We start from the raw sequence: 20,861 nt of genomic DNA, 5'->3' as shown, positions 1-20,861 counted from the left end.
CCGGAATAGTCGAGGTGATCCTGACAATTTCTGTGGCCATATTGTATCTGGTACTGCCAAGTCCTGCAAGCACAATTCATTTGTCAGCGAAAATCTGATAAATATATTCGGGCCATGGGTGTTGAAGAAACCATGTTCATCATATATCATTGATGTTTTCAATGAGTTAGCTTTAACGTGCGAAACCTTTCCGTTTCCATGTTACAGATGATCAATCGCTGGCAAATCGACGTGGTCGCATTAAAGACTTAAGGTGCGTTGGTGCCAGCAAAACAAGTCTTACGAGTCCCGTAGATTCTGAATAACAGTTTCGCGTGCATACGGAGAAATGTATGCTAGTATTGCTGCATGTTTTCTGCACCTAGGGTTGTATATATGCGAATAATTATACGAAAGTAGTTCAACATAACTTTTATTACTGTAGAGTCTATTATTTCTCAACGACTCTTAAAATGAAAATCTAGGCTATTCACTTTAGATGGTACTCGGGTTGTTCAAAAATATAGAGTTTTACGTCCATAGCTACGGATATTCACCGGGAAACGCTAGGGCATTGTTAAAGTTCATCTACCGTGCCTGATCATTAAATGTGTGAGATGTTGTTTTTTATATCAATTTCGATTGGTATTCGAGCGGTTTTTCTTGTGTAACGCGCGAAAATGTCTCTCCTACATCTATTTGCATTTCATCTCAGCTTTTCTGAAGTTTTGCCAATCCTGACGGCACCCGCTTCATCCCCTAATCGAGTTTTTTTAGTGGCTTTCTTGATAACGTTGGGGTGCAAGGCCGTTTTGACAATGGACCCGGTTCTTATTTTCTTCTCATCTTTTGGTGGCTGCTTCAGCGACTTTCATCACTTGGTCATCGGTTTCGAGTGTAGGATTTTTAAGCGGTGAAAATGTTTGCTCGAAGCCCGCTGAGAGATCATACCGCTGCGAGATCATCCTTCCAGCGGCTCCAAGGTCAATCGTGAGGAAACTATACGGATTCCCGGCTCCAAGGTCAATCGTAAGGAAACTATACGGATTCCCAGCTCGGACATATTTATCGTGCTTGGGTGTCTGAGGCTTAGCTGAAGTAGAAAACTCACGTCTATTACATCTTAAATGCTAATTTGTTGTTTACTTATTTTTATGCCATCAATTTCTGTACATAAACTGGCATACTGCAACTTCGGCTTTTATACCGTTATAAGAGTCCCTAGATATTACGTTCGGTGTGAATCAAATAATGTTCGCTCATATGAACTTCCTGTTGGTGTGCAGGGTCTAAAATAATATAGCTGATGCGTTAACCATGCTACCTTTGGCACGGTAAATGTACCGGCGAAAAGTATATCTCTAGATATAATTACTGCATGTTGGGGACGAATTAGGAAATATGACTGGTTTCCATCAATTGACCAAAGCTTGGAGAAAAATTTATATACCGCATAGAAACTGCACGTTACCGACACAATCTCGCGTACAAGTTTCGAACGATTATTGTACAGGTCAAGGCGCCGATGCGGACCTCATCCACGACTAGAACGAAATTGTGAGTCTTGCTGTTTGAGAAATAATCGCCATGTGGATTGTCAAAAGAGGAATTAAAGAAAAAATTCCACTTTAATGTGAAACCTCAATATAAAAAACATGGTCATGAAAAAGAGTACCTTCCGAGCGGACCATGTTCGCGGCATGTTACAGTCCACGCGGTTACTGGAAGGGATAAGCAGTTTTTGAACATTAGAGAGCTTGGCAAAAGTTAGTAATAAGTTAACCAAAGCGGGCTTGGATCAGGCCATTTTGGAACGATTTAACACCACAATTGTGGAACGATTTTTTGAGCATCAGTACGCACAGGAATTGTTGATAAATCACGCACGTCGTTGACTCCGCCAACACGCGCGATAATAATCGCATCGCACGGACGCCATAACTGATTATGCGACTGAACTCCGATACCACATTTGAGGCATGGTCGAGCTCAAGTACAAACACGTTACGCACGTGCGTGTGATTTACAGTATTCGTAATGTCATGCTCTGCCAAAGAGTTCACAATTTCCAAGGCATTCACTTTTGCATGTATTGTGTCACTGTGTCTTTGAACTTGCTATGTATGCGTGTAATCTTTATTCGATTTTTTTTGGTCTTTCTTGTTTTGTTATTTTCAGTCGTAGATGTTTTATCTCCTTACTTGCATACGGTGGTATCTGAATCTATATGGTATGTTAGCATCTAACGGAGTCCCCCGGTCGATGTGCAATACCTTTGTGTTATGGAAATTTGAAATTGTAAATCGGGATTATTGTAAATCAACATGATTGTTCCTTTCGGAATCTTAAAAGTCTCTTGCAATCCTGCATACAATTTTCATCTGGTCGGTCTCAACCCAAATGAGCTCAAATGATCCATCCATGATCATCACACCAACTCGAACACGACCGGACTTTTCACGCAAGAACATCAAACGTGTTGGGGTGCTTGTAAATCTCAGCTGTGTTTTTGCTTCATCGGAATCGGAAAAGACCTGGGAAAATGTATCCTGTGGATTGTGCTGCTTCACGTCTGTGGCGTAATACATGATTTAATTTATCTTATGAAGCTTGATTGTTGATATCATTGATATACTTTTTACCAGGTCATTTTTCTAAATGATCTACCCTTGGATACCCTCGGTGTCTTTGTTATCTTCGTTGGGTATTTCGTTGTCTGTATCGTCGCTGGCTTTTAATTATCTGTGTTTTCCCTTAGTAGCTCAGTCAATGTCACCGATTTATAGTTTTCTTGAACAATGTCACAAAGAATTTTCACGCATGTTCTTATAGTCGTCATCCAGTTTCCGTCGTGATTAGAAATGTGATCCATAACCAGGTAAACATTTTAGTGTGTTCTGAATAAATGCTTGAAACGTCATCGAACATTTGTTTTGGTCTCTTTGACAAATCGATAAAATGCATTCAGGAAAAGTAGCAATTCCTCCTTTTCTCTAAGTTTATAGACTTCACTATGTGAAGGCAATTTTGTTCCCTTATCAGTAACTCTTATGATTTCTACTACAATACTATGCATGTCAAGCGGTGATACCTTCGGCATTTTAAAATACTCGTTGTGATTGATTCCTATAATATCCTCCCACAAAAGGAAACAATATCCGTTCAGAATGCGCTTGTCGATGATATTTATGTGTATATATATTTTTAGCTTTACATGCAAATATTTCTTTGAAATTTACATGTATAAGCACGCTGCTATCTTAAACTCTTGTATATATTTTCCTTATAGTCGACAGCTGTGTTACAGCTCGGTGTCACTAAGGTTAAGTCCCTAAGAATCATGCGTATCTATTTGGTTATGGACACCGACGGTGTATCATCAGACCTGATCTTGCATATTTCATGTACAACTCAATCGAAGCTCAACTATTAAAGAAGCACACAATTTTCTCCAAGCGAATTTTGAACTATAAATGTGATCAAGTGTAACGCCCCAACCGATTAGACCACGGAGACCCGTGAGCATGGAAAGGGAAAATGAAAAGAAAAGTCCTAGAGAAGCGTAACTGAACTGACGAATAACATGTGATATATTGTGCATGTCAAATCGAATTCTTTTTTTTTAAAATACATTATATTGCCTGCTTTTCCTAGCGCAATGACTCTTTCTGAAATTGGTTCTTTCTAGCTCATTCTAACGATTATAGTGTACATGACACTGTTTATCAATGTTGAAGATCGCATACGTGGCCGCACACGTTTATCAATCATCAAAGCTGATATCTAGTTTGCAATTTATGTCCCCATTTATTAAATTACCATGCTCGGTTTCACATCAGATGTTTTATTTGACTGTTGAACTTTCATCTGACAAAAAACTTATGTATATATTTGAGAAAGATGTACACAAACAAAAATATTTGGGATTAATCCGTTCACAACAACATATTATGCTGGAAACGCCATTCTGAGACTTCCACGAACGATCAATACTGCATCGTGACTTGTTGCAGTACAGGGGCGCTCGCGGGCAAACGTGCAGATCCGTGTTTATACTTGCCGGGGAATGCAGTTAGTTTGCCGAAGGGGTAGAGTCAGTGCCGGATTAAAGCCATACAAAATGTAGGGCTAAGAAAACAATATGAAAAGCTAAAGGAGTTGGAAAATACCAGTGTTACGATCATTCCCAATCAAAATACTTGTTCATGCAGATCAAATGGTCATATATATAATAAATTCAATTTTATCATCAGCAATTAATTTGAATTTTTTATGATGCCCTGGTTGGGCTGGCGCCAAAAGCACGTGCTTAGTGTGCTTAATGGGTAATCCAGCACTAGGGTAAAGTCATCGGGGGAGGGTATGTGTGTATGATTTGGATTTTTAACGTAGCTTTAACAATTTTTCAGTCATATCGCTACGATGTATGCAGTGTGATAGTTTATAGTGATGTCTAGCAATGGGGCATCATGTCGCATACATGTAGTATTATGTCCCGCCCAGTCACATTATCCTGACACCAGGCCGACCAGTCCTAACACTAACCTCTTAATGCTGAGCGCCAAGCGAGGCAGCTGTTAGTACCATTTTTGTAAGTCTTTGGTATGACTCGGCCGGGGTTTGAACCCACGACCTCCCGCTTCCGAGGCGAACGCTCTAACCACTAGGCCATCAGAGCGGTCCATCGGGGGAGGGGCAGAAGGCTCTTACTTGGATATATAGCCGTGATCTCAAAACTCCATTCATCAACTGCCTGTATACAAAGCACCCAGATGAATTGTAAATATACAGTAATAATATTACCACCTTCTTTATACTCACGGCAAATATGGCGATACGATCTATAATCACCATAGAAATATTTCGCTCTGTCTGTCTGTGTGTGTGTGTGTGTTATCTTATATATGAACTGCATTCATTATGTTTTCTTCATAATTTTATTACATGACTACTAGTATAAATAGGTACATAAGCTCTTATCGTGTTTTGTCTTTCGATGAATGTCTCGTTACAAGCGTCAGATAATGTCATTAAAACGACACTCATTAATGATAACCTATCACTGCTATGGACATCAGTATTGTTTAGTTCTGTGTTTCCAAGTCAGTCTCCAGAGAAGAAGTTCAACTATTTTTTTTTTTTTTTTTTTTTTTACTAAGAAAAAGGCAGTCTAATCACATCATCGTGTGACGGGTAGAGGATTGCGTTGGAGTCTTGATGGATATATGACTGACAGGTGTGTGTGTCAACAATAAACAACTGCTGCATTATTTGAAAGCTAACAATGACCCTGATGTGAAGTTGTTTCAAATAACTAAACATCAACGTTCGATGACAATATCCTGCTCCACCCACCCACCCATTCCTTTGATTGCATTTTAGCAATCCATGAGAGGGCAACTTTTCAATCAATTAAACTAAACGTGTTTTATCCTTCTTCTTCCATTTCTTATATCAGACATCATTGGAAAAATCAGACAGATACACTCAAGGCATCGATAATATTCTATAATACACAAGGGTCCTATCGATATTTTCCGATTAAGGAAAAACTGGTTGTTCCATGTATAAATCAATAACAAGACTAACACTGTAAGTGTTCCATATTATCGGTTTAAGGAAGAACAGTGTTCAATATACGAATTCGTAAGTTAATACCAACACCGTTACTGCTCCGCATCTATTTGATTTCCACCTGGTCATTCTAATAAATATATGATTCCGTTTATATATGCACGAGGGCTAATTTGAATATAAAATTCATTTGATATATTACAACACGAATAAAAGATGAATGTCGAATTAACGGTCATGCTTTTCTACAGACACTGGTCAAGATTCTACAGTTCTATATATTGTGATGATTTTCATGGTTTCATGCTGACTGCGATGATCTAAGCAATAATTCCATGTACAAGTTTACCATTTTTATATAAATTCAAATGATAAGCATTTTGACTAATGAGGGCATATTTAGCAAACAGTCATTTTCAGGATAACCATGACTCACAGTTTAGACTGCAAAGTGTTCAAATCGCTTTAAAATTTCTGCCATTATTTTTTGGATACATAAACTGGAGGTTATACAGCCTCCTTTGATCAAGCTAATTTTCTAAATTAATTATTTTTTTGCAGAATGATCTCATCCTTAATCCACATAGTTGAGGCGCTGGAATTATAGGAGGATATCAAGAAACAAATATGGTCATATGCATAAATTTCGAAACGAATTGTGAAAGCTATCAGCAAATTTCAAATTGTATACTTTTAGCCCGACTTCAGTTCCTGATAAAGAAAGGTTTTTACTTTCAAAATTGATGTGTAAACTTCACCGGTCGCTCAAGTTTGATTCATGCAATTTGGGAGATACATTGGGACCTGTTTATACCGTCATGAAGACCACTGTTCACTTCGGCGTCTTCCTGCAAATGTGATATCCGTAACAGTGCAAGCCACTCGTGTGTAACCGAAGGAAAATTACTGAGCTTAACTTAAGATTCCCATGTCTGTATACCTACCTAGCCTACAAAATAGGGAGTTGTTGACATGATAGCAGATCGGTTGTTCAGCGCGACAGACACCAAATGGATCATCCAGTATCTCTACTGTATGTGGTACAGCTTGGTCCTCGTCTAGATCAATCACCACTCCGCTGATTATCTGCAAAGAAAACAGTATTAGTTTGTAATTGTTAAGAATAAAAACAATACTTTTTTTTTCTATTTCCGAAAATCCCATTTCAATGGAGATAAAGCACGGGATAAGGAGAAGACCTAAAATAAGTGAATGATGATGATGATGATGATGATGAAATTAATAACAACCACAGGCTGGCAAGAATACAAGCTAAATCAACAAGAATGACGCGGCAAAAATAATTGGGCTTCTTTCTTTCATGAACTGACTGCCCTGAACTTATATAAAAAAAAGAAATATCTAAACAAAAGAAGTTTTCGAAATAATCATATGATAGCTCTTAATGTACATAGGGTGTATTATCAACCAAGATCACTGCTAGAATAAAGTCACTGAGGCTTGTCTCCTCTGCGCATGCTTGAGATCAGCTATCCACTAAACTCACCCTGCACATGGTTCCCGTTACGTTGCAATTAACCTCTAGATAGCGGTTGCTCGTTTTTTCGAAGTATGGCAAATTGTCATTAACATCCAGTATTTTAATGTGAAAGGTCTCAGTGACAGAAGTAGCAACGGGTAACGTCGAATTACAGATGACATTGAGCTGTACTGATTTAACGGTTTCCCTGTCTAAAGGCTTCACTACCCGCAGCTCGCTTGTGTTAGGATCCAGCAGAAAATGTTGGCTGAAGTTTCCTGGTATGTGAGATGAAAAATAATTAATAAAAGATACTTCCTAAGGATCAAGTTCTGGGAATCGATCAATTCAAGTGTTAGCCAATAATGACTGATAATTAGTAAAATCTACACATTGTGTCATGATAAGGCATTTCATGCTAGTGATTACAGTTTTTACACTTAATACGATGTTTAGGTTCCTCTAATACATATCTCATCATAGAATGAAGTAGATTAGTCCCTTATTACGCAGTCCTATACGCCATACATATACATAAATAGAATGTTTGTAAACATTTGATGTCATATAATATTAATTTCAATACAACTCTAGGGAACGTGTCATTGTTTTTACTTTTAACTGTATATGAACAATACATTAATTAAAGATACTTCCCTAAAGAATAGACATGGAATTTTTTGTCAGTGACATGTGTAACGATTGATTTTTCTCCATGGTAGCCTTGAAATATTTGTAAGGAAATGAAAACAAATTGATGCGGATCCTAACATTTTGTGTAAATCATAGTCTGCCAAAAAAAAAAAACAGACCATCTTTGGCCTCTTGGGGTAATGTTTTAGTAGTATACTTTCGAACCAGTATGGCTTTAATTCACTGCAAGCACCTGATACCAAATGAAAAAGTAAATATGCTGGCTTCATCTTCCCCAACATGATATCTAAAATGTCAAGTGCATCTAAAAATAACGTGCAGTATCAAATGAATGTAGGATCTATATATTAGATATTACAAATATTCAAAACGAAATAAAACAGACATTCATGGTGCAATTGTAAGGGTGCAAATTTATGTCGATGGGTAAAGAGCATTTTAATTATGGGAAGGGAACAATTAATTAGATTTATGAGGACAGGTGCGCGTTAAATCGCTATGCTGCAATGATTTTTAATGTCTGTGTCGTGAGAGGATGTGATTCTTAATTAAACATTCGTTTATTTAACATTCAAACAGACTGGGAAAAAGGTTAACTTCGATCTATGTATCAAAAATTTCATATGAGATTGTCCATAATCAGTTATTTGGAAATCTAGAAGTCAGACTGACCTCAGTTTTGGCGTCTGTTAATAAAAGGCGGTATATATATTTAATCCTGATGGTTTACGCTACATTTCTTGGTTTTACTATGCCCCATTGCAAACTTTAATCAGTCTGAGTTTTCCTGCAAGAGGAAAAATATAGGAGACCCCAAGATTGAATTCAGAAAAAATTCTCTCGCAAAACATTTATCCGAGGGACCTGATGTCTGGAAAGTCGACGGATACAATCCTGGCGGTAGAAGCGAGCAAAGCTTGAAAGCACAATATGTTTACGTCAACTTCATGTAATTCATTGCTACCAATATAACGATTTGCTTGATTTTATTTGCTTATATTTGCATAAATTTGTTTGTTTAAATCTGTAGATCAATTTTCTTGATATGAGCATAACTGTGTTTGAGTTCACCTCTCTGAATTCGTACAATGATCTTTATATAAGTTTGAAGAATTGTTTGAATTTGTAGTCTTGATTGTTATAAAAATCAGGTATTCTAAGAATTTCATGCATTACTTTAGTTGATATGAGTTACGAGAATCCGTGTGAATTCTCCGATCTTAGCTGATTTCACGTATGATAAAGACTTGAGAGCGTATTTACTGAAATTAACGTTGTTAATCCATGCAGTAAGGTTTCGTGTATGCTAAAGACTTGAATGTGTGCATTCGCTGAAAATAACGTAGTTACAGCATTTCACGAATTTCATTTATTCATTTGTATAATTTAGACGAGAACAGAACTGTTATGCCTCGCGTGATGTTAATATAAGCCAGTGATGAAATAGCCGTTAAGAAGTACATTAATTTTATGAAACTAAGTTTGTTTATGGTCTGCCATGTTTGGCTTGACCAGATAGTCTTTGGTATCAGTTTGAATTCCAATAGGACGATATCTGACATAACGAGAGGGGAGTAATGATCTATTCCCAGTAGGACATCTGACTGAAGGTTTAGGTTGCTTCTCTGTTTATTTTAAAATGACAAATAGCTCCACTGACGTATCCACGTACCCACACAAAGTTTGAGGGCCGAAAGAGGCGAGACAAAAGAGAGTTTGGAGAAGAAAAAAGCGAAAGGACCAAGAAGAACAGCCACAGTGAAGTTGGAGTGAACCGGAAATAAACAGGTTATGAAGTTGTACAAAGCAATGACTTCGACTGTTCACTCGATTCTATGATGAACAAGTTCTATCATTTAAAACAGATAAGCTATTTATATAAGTATATATTTCTTTGAAATTCCGTGAATTATTTATTTCAAAAGAAAAGTGTATCTTCCTAATGTAACGTATTATCATAATTGTTTATATAATTGATTAAATTGTTGTATTCCATGTACAAGGGCTCATTTCATTCTGTTCTATATATCTGCTCAGATATCTATTTATTACATCTATACGCTTCACACTTTATATTAATATTTACTCGATCCGGGCAACAACACCAAGGGCGATCACCCTCTCGATATCGATAACCTAATAAAGCAGGGCACCTTGTAAGAAGGTACAATCAGCCAATCAACCCCTCCAGCCCCACTTTAATCTATATCCAACCTGTTTTATCTAGGTAATTATTTTTTGACTCCTTTCGAGGTAAGACATTTTATTAGAAATCTGCTTGAAGACTACCAGACCAGTCATGGTAAATACTTAAGATTATGGCGATATACTGGAGATTATGATGCGTGTTTAGATACATATTTAGTTTTTAAACCTCTAATGATTGTGATGAAATTATATGAAAGTTTGGGTTCAAGTCTACTAGTACGGATAAGGTTAAAACTGGCGATGTCACTTTTGTTTAACAAGTCAACAGTTGTAATACAAGTTAGAAAAACGCCAGTATTGTTTCGCTGTATCTAACTATCTGAAGTAGACAAAAATTGTTTAAAATAAGTTTTCCCAAGATGCTCTTCTGCCAATTGCGAAATATCATATCACTGATACGTATGACTGCTTTGTAGTTTATAACTTTCACATCTTTTTCTGACTTTTGTATTATAATATTTGAAACAGTCATTGTATTTAAACATACTGGGACATCTCAAGAACACGTTCGGTATATATTCTCTGTGTAAATGGGAGCCCCGGGTGGCCGAGTGGTCAAGACTCGCCTTTACAGATCATCGCCATCTAAGCTCTGTCTGCGTGGGGTTGAGTCTCGAGCTCGATCAGAGTCGGTATGTGAAAAGCTTGCCAGTAGCTTGCACTGTCCGGTAAGTCTTCCCGGAGTTTGTCATTTCTCCACCAGATATATTGACCACCCTTTATCGCATATCATGTGCTGAAATTAGAGTCAAACCCAGAAACTACAACTCTGCGTAAATATATATATACAAACTGCAGATAAGCATAAAAATAAATTAATTTTCCAAAAGATTAAAAAGTTTACATTGTCAGCGGATATTCATCACATTTGCCTTTTATCCAGTTCCGTTTCAAGTCCAGGTGATGATACTCTCTCAGTCTTGCAACTCTGGATTTCAAAGCAGCGATGATGTCATTATGGCGCTTGCAATTTCCTCTTATAACATATCTCGTCATTAATTAGTCAATCTTGAATTTCAGTTCTTTACAAAATTATCAGTACGTGTTTGTTTCAAAATATAAGTGCAGTTGTATCCTGGTTTCCAACACTCTCCTACACTTTGATTAACCAAGCATAAGCGATCGTTTGTGATTTTCTTTTAAAAACAAAACAAAAGAAGAGCTCCGCATCTCAAACAATCTTATCGGAGAACCAATGCGATACAAAATCCACATTGATAGTGTTATAGTGAAAAAAAGTCGTCTGTACAAAATATCTCTTAGAAATGATGTTTAACCAAATCAGATTCAACGAAAAATGATTCTCTTATGAGGCCAATAAATATTTGTTTCAAATGTGTTATATGGCATCTGGAGGAAATGCGTTATATTTTGCGAGAATTATTGGCCTGTCTCTCGCTCCGTAAGAGGTATTTTAGGGTGTATGAAGGTAAGCCGTTGTTTCTATAGCTATATAACCTTTATATCTTTAAAATCTATTCCAGAATCTTCGATTTTTATTTCGGATGACTAAATATTTACGTTTATTTAGATGGGTTTATATTACTAAAGTTTTTTCGCAGATTTCGCTTTAAAGCTTCAAAAAATGACTTTTAGTTCTCACTACATAGTTAGCACTGTGCTGATATGCCGTTAACCTCAATACAATGTGTTGCTAGTTTGTTCTACATTATATAATTTATATTTTATAGGTATATACGCTCTCTTCATGTATTCCGTTGTGTTGTGCTAGTCTGTTTCTTAGCAACTTAAGGGACCGTTCACACTACTCATGGGAAGACAGATTTTTTTCCCCACATTGAATGTTACAGGACAGACTTCTCACATGTACTTTAATTTCACTTAAAGCCTACTTGAACTCATGTTGAATTGTTGTTTTAAATCATGCCGACGTTAAATAAATCTTATTTGAAGATGATGGATTTTAATATTCAGGTACCATATGTTCTTTTGTTATGGTTTGACAGTTTTTTTTGATCTTGTTCAACCCGAATCGTAAGAGGCTTAACAAACACTCAGCCAAACGTTTTGGAACCGTGTTAAAGTCTGGTCGCTGGAGACTACGTTTCCTTGTATTTATTTCCTTCTTTGTAATCCGAGACAAGTATCAAAGAAGATCCGTCGTTCAAAGAAAATAACAAAAAGCTACAAATGATAGGACGTACTGGGTCTTTATGTAATCTTACTGATAACGGATGAAATTTAAAACTTGTACTCTTTTGTAACATGTGTAAGAAAAAATATCACCAAAAGCAAATACATGTGCCTTCTTCTTGAAAAGGTATTTCAATTCGTGACTTTTATTTCAGTTGCATTACAGGGGAAACAGAAGGAGTTGTCATCAGATAAACATCAGACAGAAAAGTGCCAGTTTCATATCTTATGAATAAATGCAAAGGGACTACAACAATGGAAATTGCAACAGGTTACGAGCTGTTCTTATCATTTAATCAACAAGAAACTATGAACTTCCGCAATGAATTATATCATGTCTCACCAGTATCGTGCTGTATCTATGATACAGCATAAATGGATCAACAAAACACATTTTACAGCTTCAATTAAAGATCTGTCGTAATCTATAGTGCTGATTTCTCAATTTTCATCGAAGTAATTAAAGACCCATAAAAGTTGAACATTCAAGCACTCAGACATAATATACAGTAGAAAGATAAACTTAACAGCTTTCACGTACAATTTAAAAAGGGGAAAAAATGGTCCATTGAAATTTGCGTAAAGATGAAGAACGTCTGAGTGACACATACGATGAACGCTTATTTCAGTGCCTGTATGCTGACTGACTGATTTGATTTATAGGCTTATGTAGGTCATTCGGCCATGCACGTTTCTACCTCGAATGCGTGTAAAGGACGCTATTCTGGGATTAGGTGTGTGCACCACGCACTGTGTAATAACTCATCAAATGGGTAGCAAGCATGTATGTTAGTATGTGTACCCTGCAATTCTACACCACCTATTTTTCATATTGTCTGTAAACTTTCGGTTTCGTAGATATGTGCGTATGTATGTGTTTGGTTGGTTAGTCATTCTCAAATAACTGGGTACACTCAATGGGTGCAAAAAGTGCGTTTTTTATTTAAAAAAATGAATATTCTCATCAAAATGTTTTATCGTATAAACATGAATTGTTGTTCTTCAAAATTTTAAAGTCTGAAAGGATATTATCGCCAAATGCAAGCTTAATCAGTGTGAAATGCACGTTACTGGCTGGATATCCTTTGTTCGAACCGCGGTTTATTCATACCAAAGACATAAATAATGGTATTAGCAGCTGCCTCGCTTGGCGATCAGCATTAAGAAGTTCGTGTTAGGACTGGTCAGCCAGGTGTCAGGATAATCTGTCTGGGTGGAACTTGATGCTACATGTCTGGCATGATGCCCCAGTGCTAGACATTACTATAAACTGCTACACTGCATACATCGTAGCGATATGACTGAAAAACTGTTAAAGCTACGTTAAAAATCCAAATCACACACACACACACACACACCCAACACACACACACACACCCAACACACACACACACACACCTTTGTCATTCCATAACTTTATTTGACCAGTTCAGAATATCTACAACCCACCTGTTAACTCTCTAATGCCGGACTGCTGCTAAAGAAAACATATTGGTTTCGATTCATTTTGTGTATTATAGTTTGAATTTTTTTGTCACGTATCGAAATATACTCATTTGAGATACTTATAAAAATGAAACAATCCATGCGTATACTTTCTGCTTGCAAAGTCTGCATGACCCAATTCACACAAAGAATAGCAAAAACATCTACAATTAATTGAAACGCTAATATTTAAACACGTTAACAATAGACTTCTTAGCAAAACACGACTGTTTATCTAACACGCATGCGTTTTTCTTGTTTGTATTTGTTTTACAGAATAAAGATGCAAAGAAAATACGACTTTAATTGAAACATAAATAGTGCAGAACAAAACAGATTTTCGCTGTTGTTAAATATTTTTTCAACACTGTATTAACGTCATATCGTCTTTCCGCCAGGCAAACACTAGTTTCATGTTTAAATCAAGGAATTCAAAGAGAAGAACTAACTCTCTTGCATAATACCTGTAATAGCTCCTACGACGAGTCTGACTGCAAACTGCACAGACACGTATCTGTCGTCTCATAATGCGCCGGCATGTCTGGGTCTGTGCATTTTTTTATAGAAATAATCAGTAGAGCAAAGTAAATATACCCTGACATGCGGGCGCATTATGCTCTGGCAAATCAGTATCTTTGTTGGTATTTTTTGCAGTTTGATTTTGACGTATAAGCAAGTACAGACGGTGAATAAACATCTTTATTGAACTTACGTTTATGTGACCCAATTCAAACTTACAAAGTCATGTACACATTGATCTTCTATGAACATTTGTGGTCCGTTATTGAATCATTTTGCTGTGAACTCTATAATTAACAAATTTAGATAAACGATAACACACGGTTAGGTTAACATGAAATATCCTTTAGTACACACATCTGAAATAGGAAATATACCTTACTTCGAAATAGGAACAAATAAGTCAAATGTTGCGTTCTCTGTGCCTCTTTCGTTTATAAGAAATCGCTTTTAAGGAACAAAAAATTAATGATGAAAATAAAAGACTTGAATGTAATTTTATTTCACTATAAAATCGCAGTTTTCGCATGTTAAGAAACGTCGTTTAGTCTGAATAAATAAATCCTGTTGACTCACTAGGATGTCGATCTACCTAATTTCTCTTTCTATAAACAGCATATTAAATAATTTATTTTTGTCAAATGTTTGAAAGCTTCTCAGAAGTTTGTGAAATTTACACCTGCATACTGTTGTGGTCTTGCTGGGGAAGATAATAGTATAAGAAAGTGAAAAACGCGTAAATTTTGAGTAATATTACAGCGCTAATTAATGCACCGGGTTAATGAGAATGAGTCTGGTATGTAAGTAGGAAGGTAGATGAGTAAGAACGAAGATTGGTAATTGTATTAAATGCATATAGAAGTACACTTATGTAGGTATATCTGCGTACAAGAATACGTGCAGGTTGAAACAAGGCACGAAGTATGTTGCAAGTCTTATGTTAAGCACTATAGTACGTAACACGGGCCATGTAATAGCATTTTCTGATAGAAGCATACAAAATAAGTTTATTTTTTAAAATGTAATCGCTGTATATTATAACAAAGATTATTCAATCGTGATTTTTGAGTGATTTGCATATTAATTGTCATAAAAAAATTTCCAGACTTTTACAATGGACGTTCGGCATTACACTGGGTCAAGAAAGTCGATATTGGATTGAACTATTATTACACTTGCAGGGGGAATCAAGGTACAATCGCGTGAACAAGAAGTCGCGCGCATCTTCATCTCCAGTATGGGTGTTAAACTATGAACGAGACAGAGGAGTAACATACAAAAGTTGTATTCTTAGCATGTGCATATGACATTTCTTCAAAATGACACTTGAGCATGATGTAAAATTTAACTAAACTAAATCTGAATTGACAGCCAAGTTTCAAGTCTTTTACGTGTATGAAAGCACATTTTGTATGAGGCAACGAATTCAAATAAAAGACGTGATATACCATAGTACAGAAGCAGAAACGACCCTAGGATGTGCGGCGCCCAAGACAGCAAGCGATGAGCACGGTTCCAAGCAGAAAAAGTTGCATTGCGGAGTTGATTTCCGTCAGCAGTCCAGGGCCACTGAAAGCGCGAGCCCAAGGCCGTTGCCTCGTTCGCCTTGTCCTATGGCCGGGCTTATACATAAAACATATACAAAGTTTCATAAATGCCTCCAATTTATTGGACTTCTGTGCCGATTTTTTTTTCCTGCCGGTGTTTTCCCAGGATTTGTTTATACTTTAATGACGACATTGTCGCGTCTCTGTTTTTAGTACAACTTTTTCCTAGCCGCATGCGCGTTCCCTCTTCCATCATTATGAGGCGCCGTAGCAGACAAAAGCTGGTCGAATCAGAACAATGCCGTTGAAAATTTAATGTTATATTTCCAGAATTCCAATTTCACGTGTTGTATCAAATATTCTTGTCCATAAAGTTCCATTTTCTAGGTCGAGATTTTGATTGTGTCTGTTGAATTAAACAGTAGTAGTTGAAAGTTATATTTTCTATGTCGATGTTTTAGATTGTGTCGTTTAAATTACACGGCGGTGGTAGAAAGTTCAATGTCAGACGTCAAGAATTCATAGTTTACGTATTGGTTCAAAGAGTTTCTGTTGAAAATTCCACTTCATATGTTGAGATTTAGATTTCGTCTGTTGAATTACACAGCGCTGATTGAAAATTCGATGTCCAATGTCGAGTTTTTAGATTGTATCTTCTGAACTACACGGCGGTTCTTCAAATTGTAATGTTATATTCGAGAGTTTCAATTTAAGATGTTGAATCACATTGATTGTGCTGAAAGTTCCATTTCGTATGTTGAGTTTTGAGATTGTGTCTGGTGAGTTACACAGCGGTGGTTGGACATTTTATTCTGCTTGTCAGAATTTTTATTTTTTATGTGGTGAAATGATGTGTTGGTGTTAAAAGTCACATTACACAATGTCCACATTAACAATTCAAACCAATTTCGAGTAGTAAGATACATCATTCTTTTATTTAATTATGAGACGCCATTACATTTCAGACATTTACAGTCTGAAAGTTACCATTCACAGGTGGAGAATTACTATGTATTTCTTCGCTAGATGTCGCTCTCTTGAACGGACCGCGTTAATTTTAAACAAGCAGGCTGCTTCTCGTTGCTGTGAAATTCAATAGATGGAATCCAAATACTCGCCATATGAAATGGAACTTTAAGCACAACAGTTGCATGCAACGTGTGAATTGAGGATTCTCGACATATGATATTAAAATTTCAATCAACGCTGTGTAATTTAAAATATACACTGTAAAACGTCGACATAGGAACTATAACTTTAAACCAGCACTGTATAGTTCAACATATAAAATCTTAAATCTCGCTCTTGAGAATGGAACGTTAAGGACGTGCAATTTGATCCAACATCTGATATTGGATTTCTCGACATAAGACATCGAAATTTCAACTGCAACTTTCTCATTGGACCAGCCTTTGTCAGCTAGGGTGCCTCAGACATCATAGCGCGCGACATAACCGGTTTAAACGAGATACCCAGCTTGCTTGACTGGACCTAAAAATGTCGAAGTACGTTATCACTGAATTTGCAGTTAATTGGTTGATTGATTATTTAAATTTACGTGACTTTCGCACATGTATGCATGCATCACGCTTTCTGCCAGCACCGCTGGCTGTTTAATTAATCATTGGGTTAGGAACTAGTGCCTCATCCCCCAGGCATTTATGTGTTCACAGAACACTATTTGATCGAGCCGTCAGATCGGAGGACTATTAGTCCCTAACGACCTGAATGAAGGGATATCATGAGTGGGAATGAATCCAACACGCACTCAGATAGAAAGATGAATTTCAGTCTGCCACAACTGAGCAAGGGTGTCAACCGAAGCAGTATGTGACACCAGATGCGATTGATCGCCACTATGACTTCACATCGGAACATCAAGCTTTGGACAGGTGGAAATTGTTCCACATATCCTTCAATGTACAAATGTCCAGAGAGTCAGAAGAGGCAAGGAACTCGGCAAGCCGGCTATGGATGTTGTGTACTCCCAGAAAAGCCAGCCCGTACTTACTTCAAATCTAGTCCAGTTGTTACTTATGGACGATAAAAATCCCAATAATGTGTAAGCCACCCGGACAATTAGATCAAATCCAACAAGTCTATAAAAAAATCCTACTTCTTAACAAATCTATATAATTCTAGTACATAGCGTACATAATAAAAGCCCCAATTTTTCCTATTTAACTAATATGCCTAAGCGACATATGAAAAGTTTGGTCACTATCAGGTCATAACAAATTTTAGGTTTTATATGTGGCGGTCCAAAGGATCAAGTTTGTGTAGATAATTATTTTATCAAAATGGGATACCAAGCCTAAATGGTTCTCTTAAAATAAGAGGCAATTTATATCCCTGAGAAGGGCTTTTTTTATGTCCGCAGGTTGAAAGTGTCCCTGTGGTTCTCGTAGGCCCAGATGACAGCCGGAGTGTGTTTGTCTTCGTTTTCTTCTTTGGGAAATGCCTCATACCCACAGATGATTGACAACTAAGTGGCAAGTTTCACAAAGGTGGTAAGCGGACATTTCTCATAGGCTTTTGGATAGTGTTTAAGTGTACGTTGAGCGAATAGCTGATAGAGCTGATGACGTTTTTGGCCATTTTGGTGTCATTTAGAGTATCTTGACAACCCAACCTCGTAGCGCATTGCTCGACCGGAACTCTTTCTCCATCCTTGTCCTTCCCACCTTCCGCTCCTACCAATGTTTTACTGAGTGGTTATCTTTTTAAAGTTTGTATCAGTTTCTCAGTCATAGTGGCAGCTTCCCTTGCAGATTTGTCCATCTGCATTTCAACATCCTTCCTTTTTTTTTTGGGGGGGGGGGGGGCTACTGAACTCTAGTCTGGGTGGAAGTAGATGAAGTTCTAATCATTTGGTTTGGGGCTCCTTTACCTGGTGTTGGTGGCCTTGTATGCTGCATAGGTTTGTAGCCGGAGTAACAGAGTGGCTAGCCGCCTCGTTGTGGGCAGGTTACCTTCTCTGGTTACTTTTCCTGTTGCTTTTCTTCCTTTTGGCAATGCAGTAGTCTCCCTCTCCGATATTAAGGTCTGCACCCTCAGTGATAGAGTCCCATACTAGTAATAATGTTGTTCCTTTTGCTCATGCTCTTTAAACTCCAATTTGAAGCTTGTTTTTTTACCAAGAGCCTTAATGACCCTTAGTGCTGGAGCGGGTATTACTGCGATAGCAAGAGGCCATCTTGGAACCACGCCTTGCACGTCTGGTGTCGCAGTATTGGTTTCCATCACTGGTGAAGCTGTCTAGCTCGGTCAAACGTGACTACTGACAGTTAAGCACTTTTCGAAGAATTTATACAATATTCCTCAGTGAAGGTTTGATGGACAAGGAGCGAAATAAAGTGAATAAAGGCCATTTAAATGTATGTGTAATCAAATTATCCAAATATCACCAGTAGCGGCAAAAAGTGACTTCGCCCGTGTACATGACCAATGTTACTTGTACTATGGCTTCAGTCCATCAAATTGACATAACACATGACATGTCCATATTGTGAAATAATAGCCAATACAAGTTTTGTGTAAAACTTGTGTAATTATATGTTCTTTTCAACGCAATAAAAGCTTTGTTTGAATTCACGTTCCAGTTTGGGTATAGTCTCGTACCCATTACGTATTTTTATTTCTTAATTCACATGAAGTATCAGTCAACTAAATATATGGGTTTCAGATAATCGCCGGAACCATACATCAATGTTATATAAGAAAATAAACATTGCAAATGTAGCTATCAAAGTATAAATCACGACGATATAATATCTATAATTCATAATGCTATTATTGACATTTTTGTTTCAGACGATTTTGTTCCTTTGCTTTTTTCTTTTTGATTATTCTCCACCCTTGTACCTTGTATGTATTATTATATCTATATATAACCTAGGGTATGTGCTATTTGTAACTAAGCCTTCATTTTTAGCTTTCTTAAATAATGCTGATTTGTGTATTTGTTTATTTTGGAGTCAGTATTGAGAATATATTTTTCAAGCCGAATAATTCGCCAATTACTAGGAGCAGAGATCATCATGTACATAATTCACGAACCTTTATTTATTCGTTTCGTAAAATGGACTATCTTTAATAACTTAATATTAGGAATTCTCATAATATTCCAATGTAGAAGTGTAGGGACATTTGAGACAGTGATAATTATATTAATTGGGTGTTTTGGTAATATGTTGTAGAACGTGGAATCAAATAATGGTCTGTCGCTTGGAAAGGCGTACTAATAAATCATGCCAATGAGAAGCAACAAAAACTAGGCAAGTGTGAAATTAGAGTTTCGTGAATAGCTGGCTGTCAGTTGATTCGAGGCAAATGATTTATGGTACTAGCACGTTTAAGAATCCTTTAGTTGAAAACGATCGTTGTCTTGAGGTCTTTGAACATATAGGAAACATAGTTCTTAAACCTGGCTCAAGGAAGTGATTGACATTGTGTTCTGTATATTTGATTAAATTTATATTTGATTTAATTTAATTGCTTGTAAGTTTGAAAAGAAATTATTTTTATTTCATCACATTCAAAGTAATGTAGTTTTGTTTACTAGGAACTGATATGTTTTCAGAGAATAGCTTGACCATGACTTTTCATTAGCAAACACTTAAAGCTGACCTAGTTCCCGATCAGTGAGAGAAGTTAACAACTTTTTATTTGTATCCTATTTTTAGAGAAAATGTATTGGTTTTTGTTAAGGTCATACTGGGATTATGTGCTTTTATACGTAAATACTTCTCGAAGGTTCTGGAAAGTTGACCCTCATCCGGGAATTCGTTTTGCGTTTCGAGTTACCGGATAATCATTGTTTATACAGATTTTTCTCAGTTGGGCTTCTAACACTGGGACCTAAAGGTTTTTCTTTTGTTGTGTTATTTTGGAAATCACATTGTAAATTTTCATTCAGATTATTTGGATTTTAAATGATAATTCTTTTTACTATAAATATATGATTGCTCATACAGAAATCTAGGACAAAGACATTTAATTAATTCTAACACCGGATTATTGTTTTGTGAGTAACACGAACTGTAGACCTTACAACATCAAAACGAATACAGTACACGTCATCGACTTCCATCTTGGATTCTTCGTCGATAATCAAATTTGGGTTCATTAGAACATTTCATTAGTAGGACTTCTAAAATTTAATTCGTGGATTATTCTTGGATTATTTTTGGATTTGATTCTTAAAACCGTTAGTTCTTAATTTTTCATTTTTACAGATTTTTTTCCAGGGAAATTAATTA

The 20,861-nt window shown here is 36.7% G+C and overlaps 1 protein-coding gene across 1 annotated transcript in view; it reads right to left on the bottom strand.

The window, feature by feature from the left end:
- LOC149802829 (proto-oncogene tyrosine-protein kinase receptor Ret-like) overlaps nucleotides 1–20,861 on the bottom strand; it is a 110,288-nt gene that overhangs the window by 39,488 nt on the left and 49,939 nt on the right. The window contains exons 4-5 of the mRNA XM_089952281.1: nucleotides 7,061–7,311; nucleotides 6,498–6,639 (exon numbers count right to left, since the gene is read on the bottom strand). Of these exons, the coding sequence (XP_089808407.1) occupies nucleotides 6,498–6,639; nucleotides 7,061–7,311 (393 nt within the window). The remainder of the gene's footprint in view (nucleotides 1–6,497; nucleotides 6,640–7,060; nucleotides 7,312–20,861) is intronic.

The sequence above is a fragment of the Sinohyriopsis cumingii genome, chromosome 3 (assembly GCF_028554795.1).
Source record: "Sinohyriopsis cumingii isolate HCF-2022 chromosome 3, ASM2855479v2, whole genome shotgun sequence".
Taxonomy (NCBI): Eukaryota; Metazoa; Mollusca; class Bivalvia; order Unionida; family Unionidae; genus Sinohyriopsis; species Sinohyriopsis cumingii.
The sequence above is the reverse complement of the archived record's forward strand: the minus strand, read 5'-3'. Positions and strand labels throughout refer to the sequence as shown.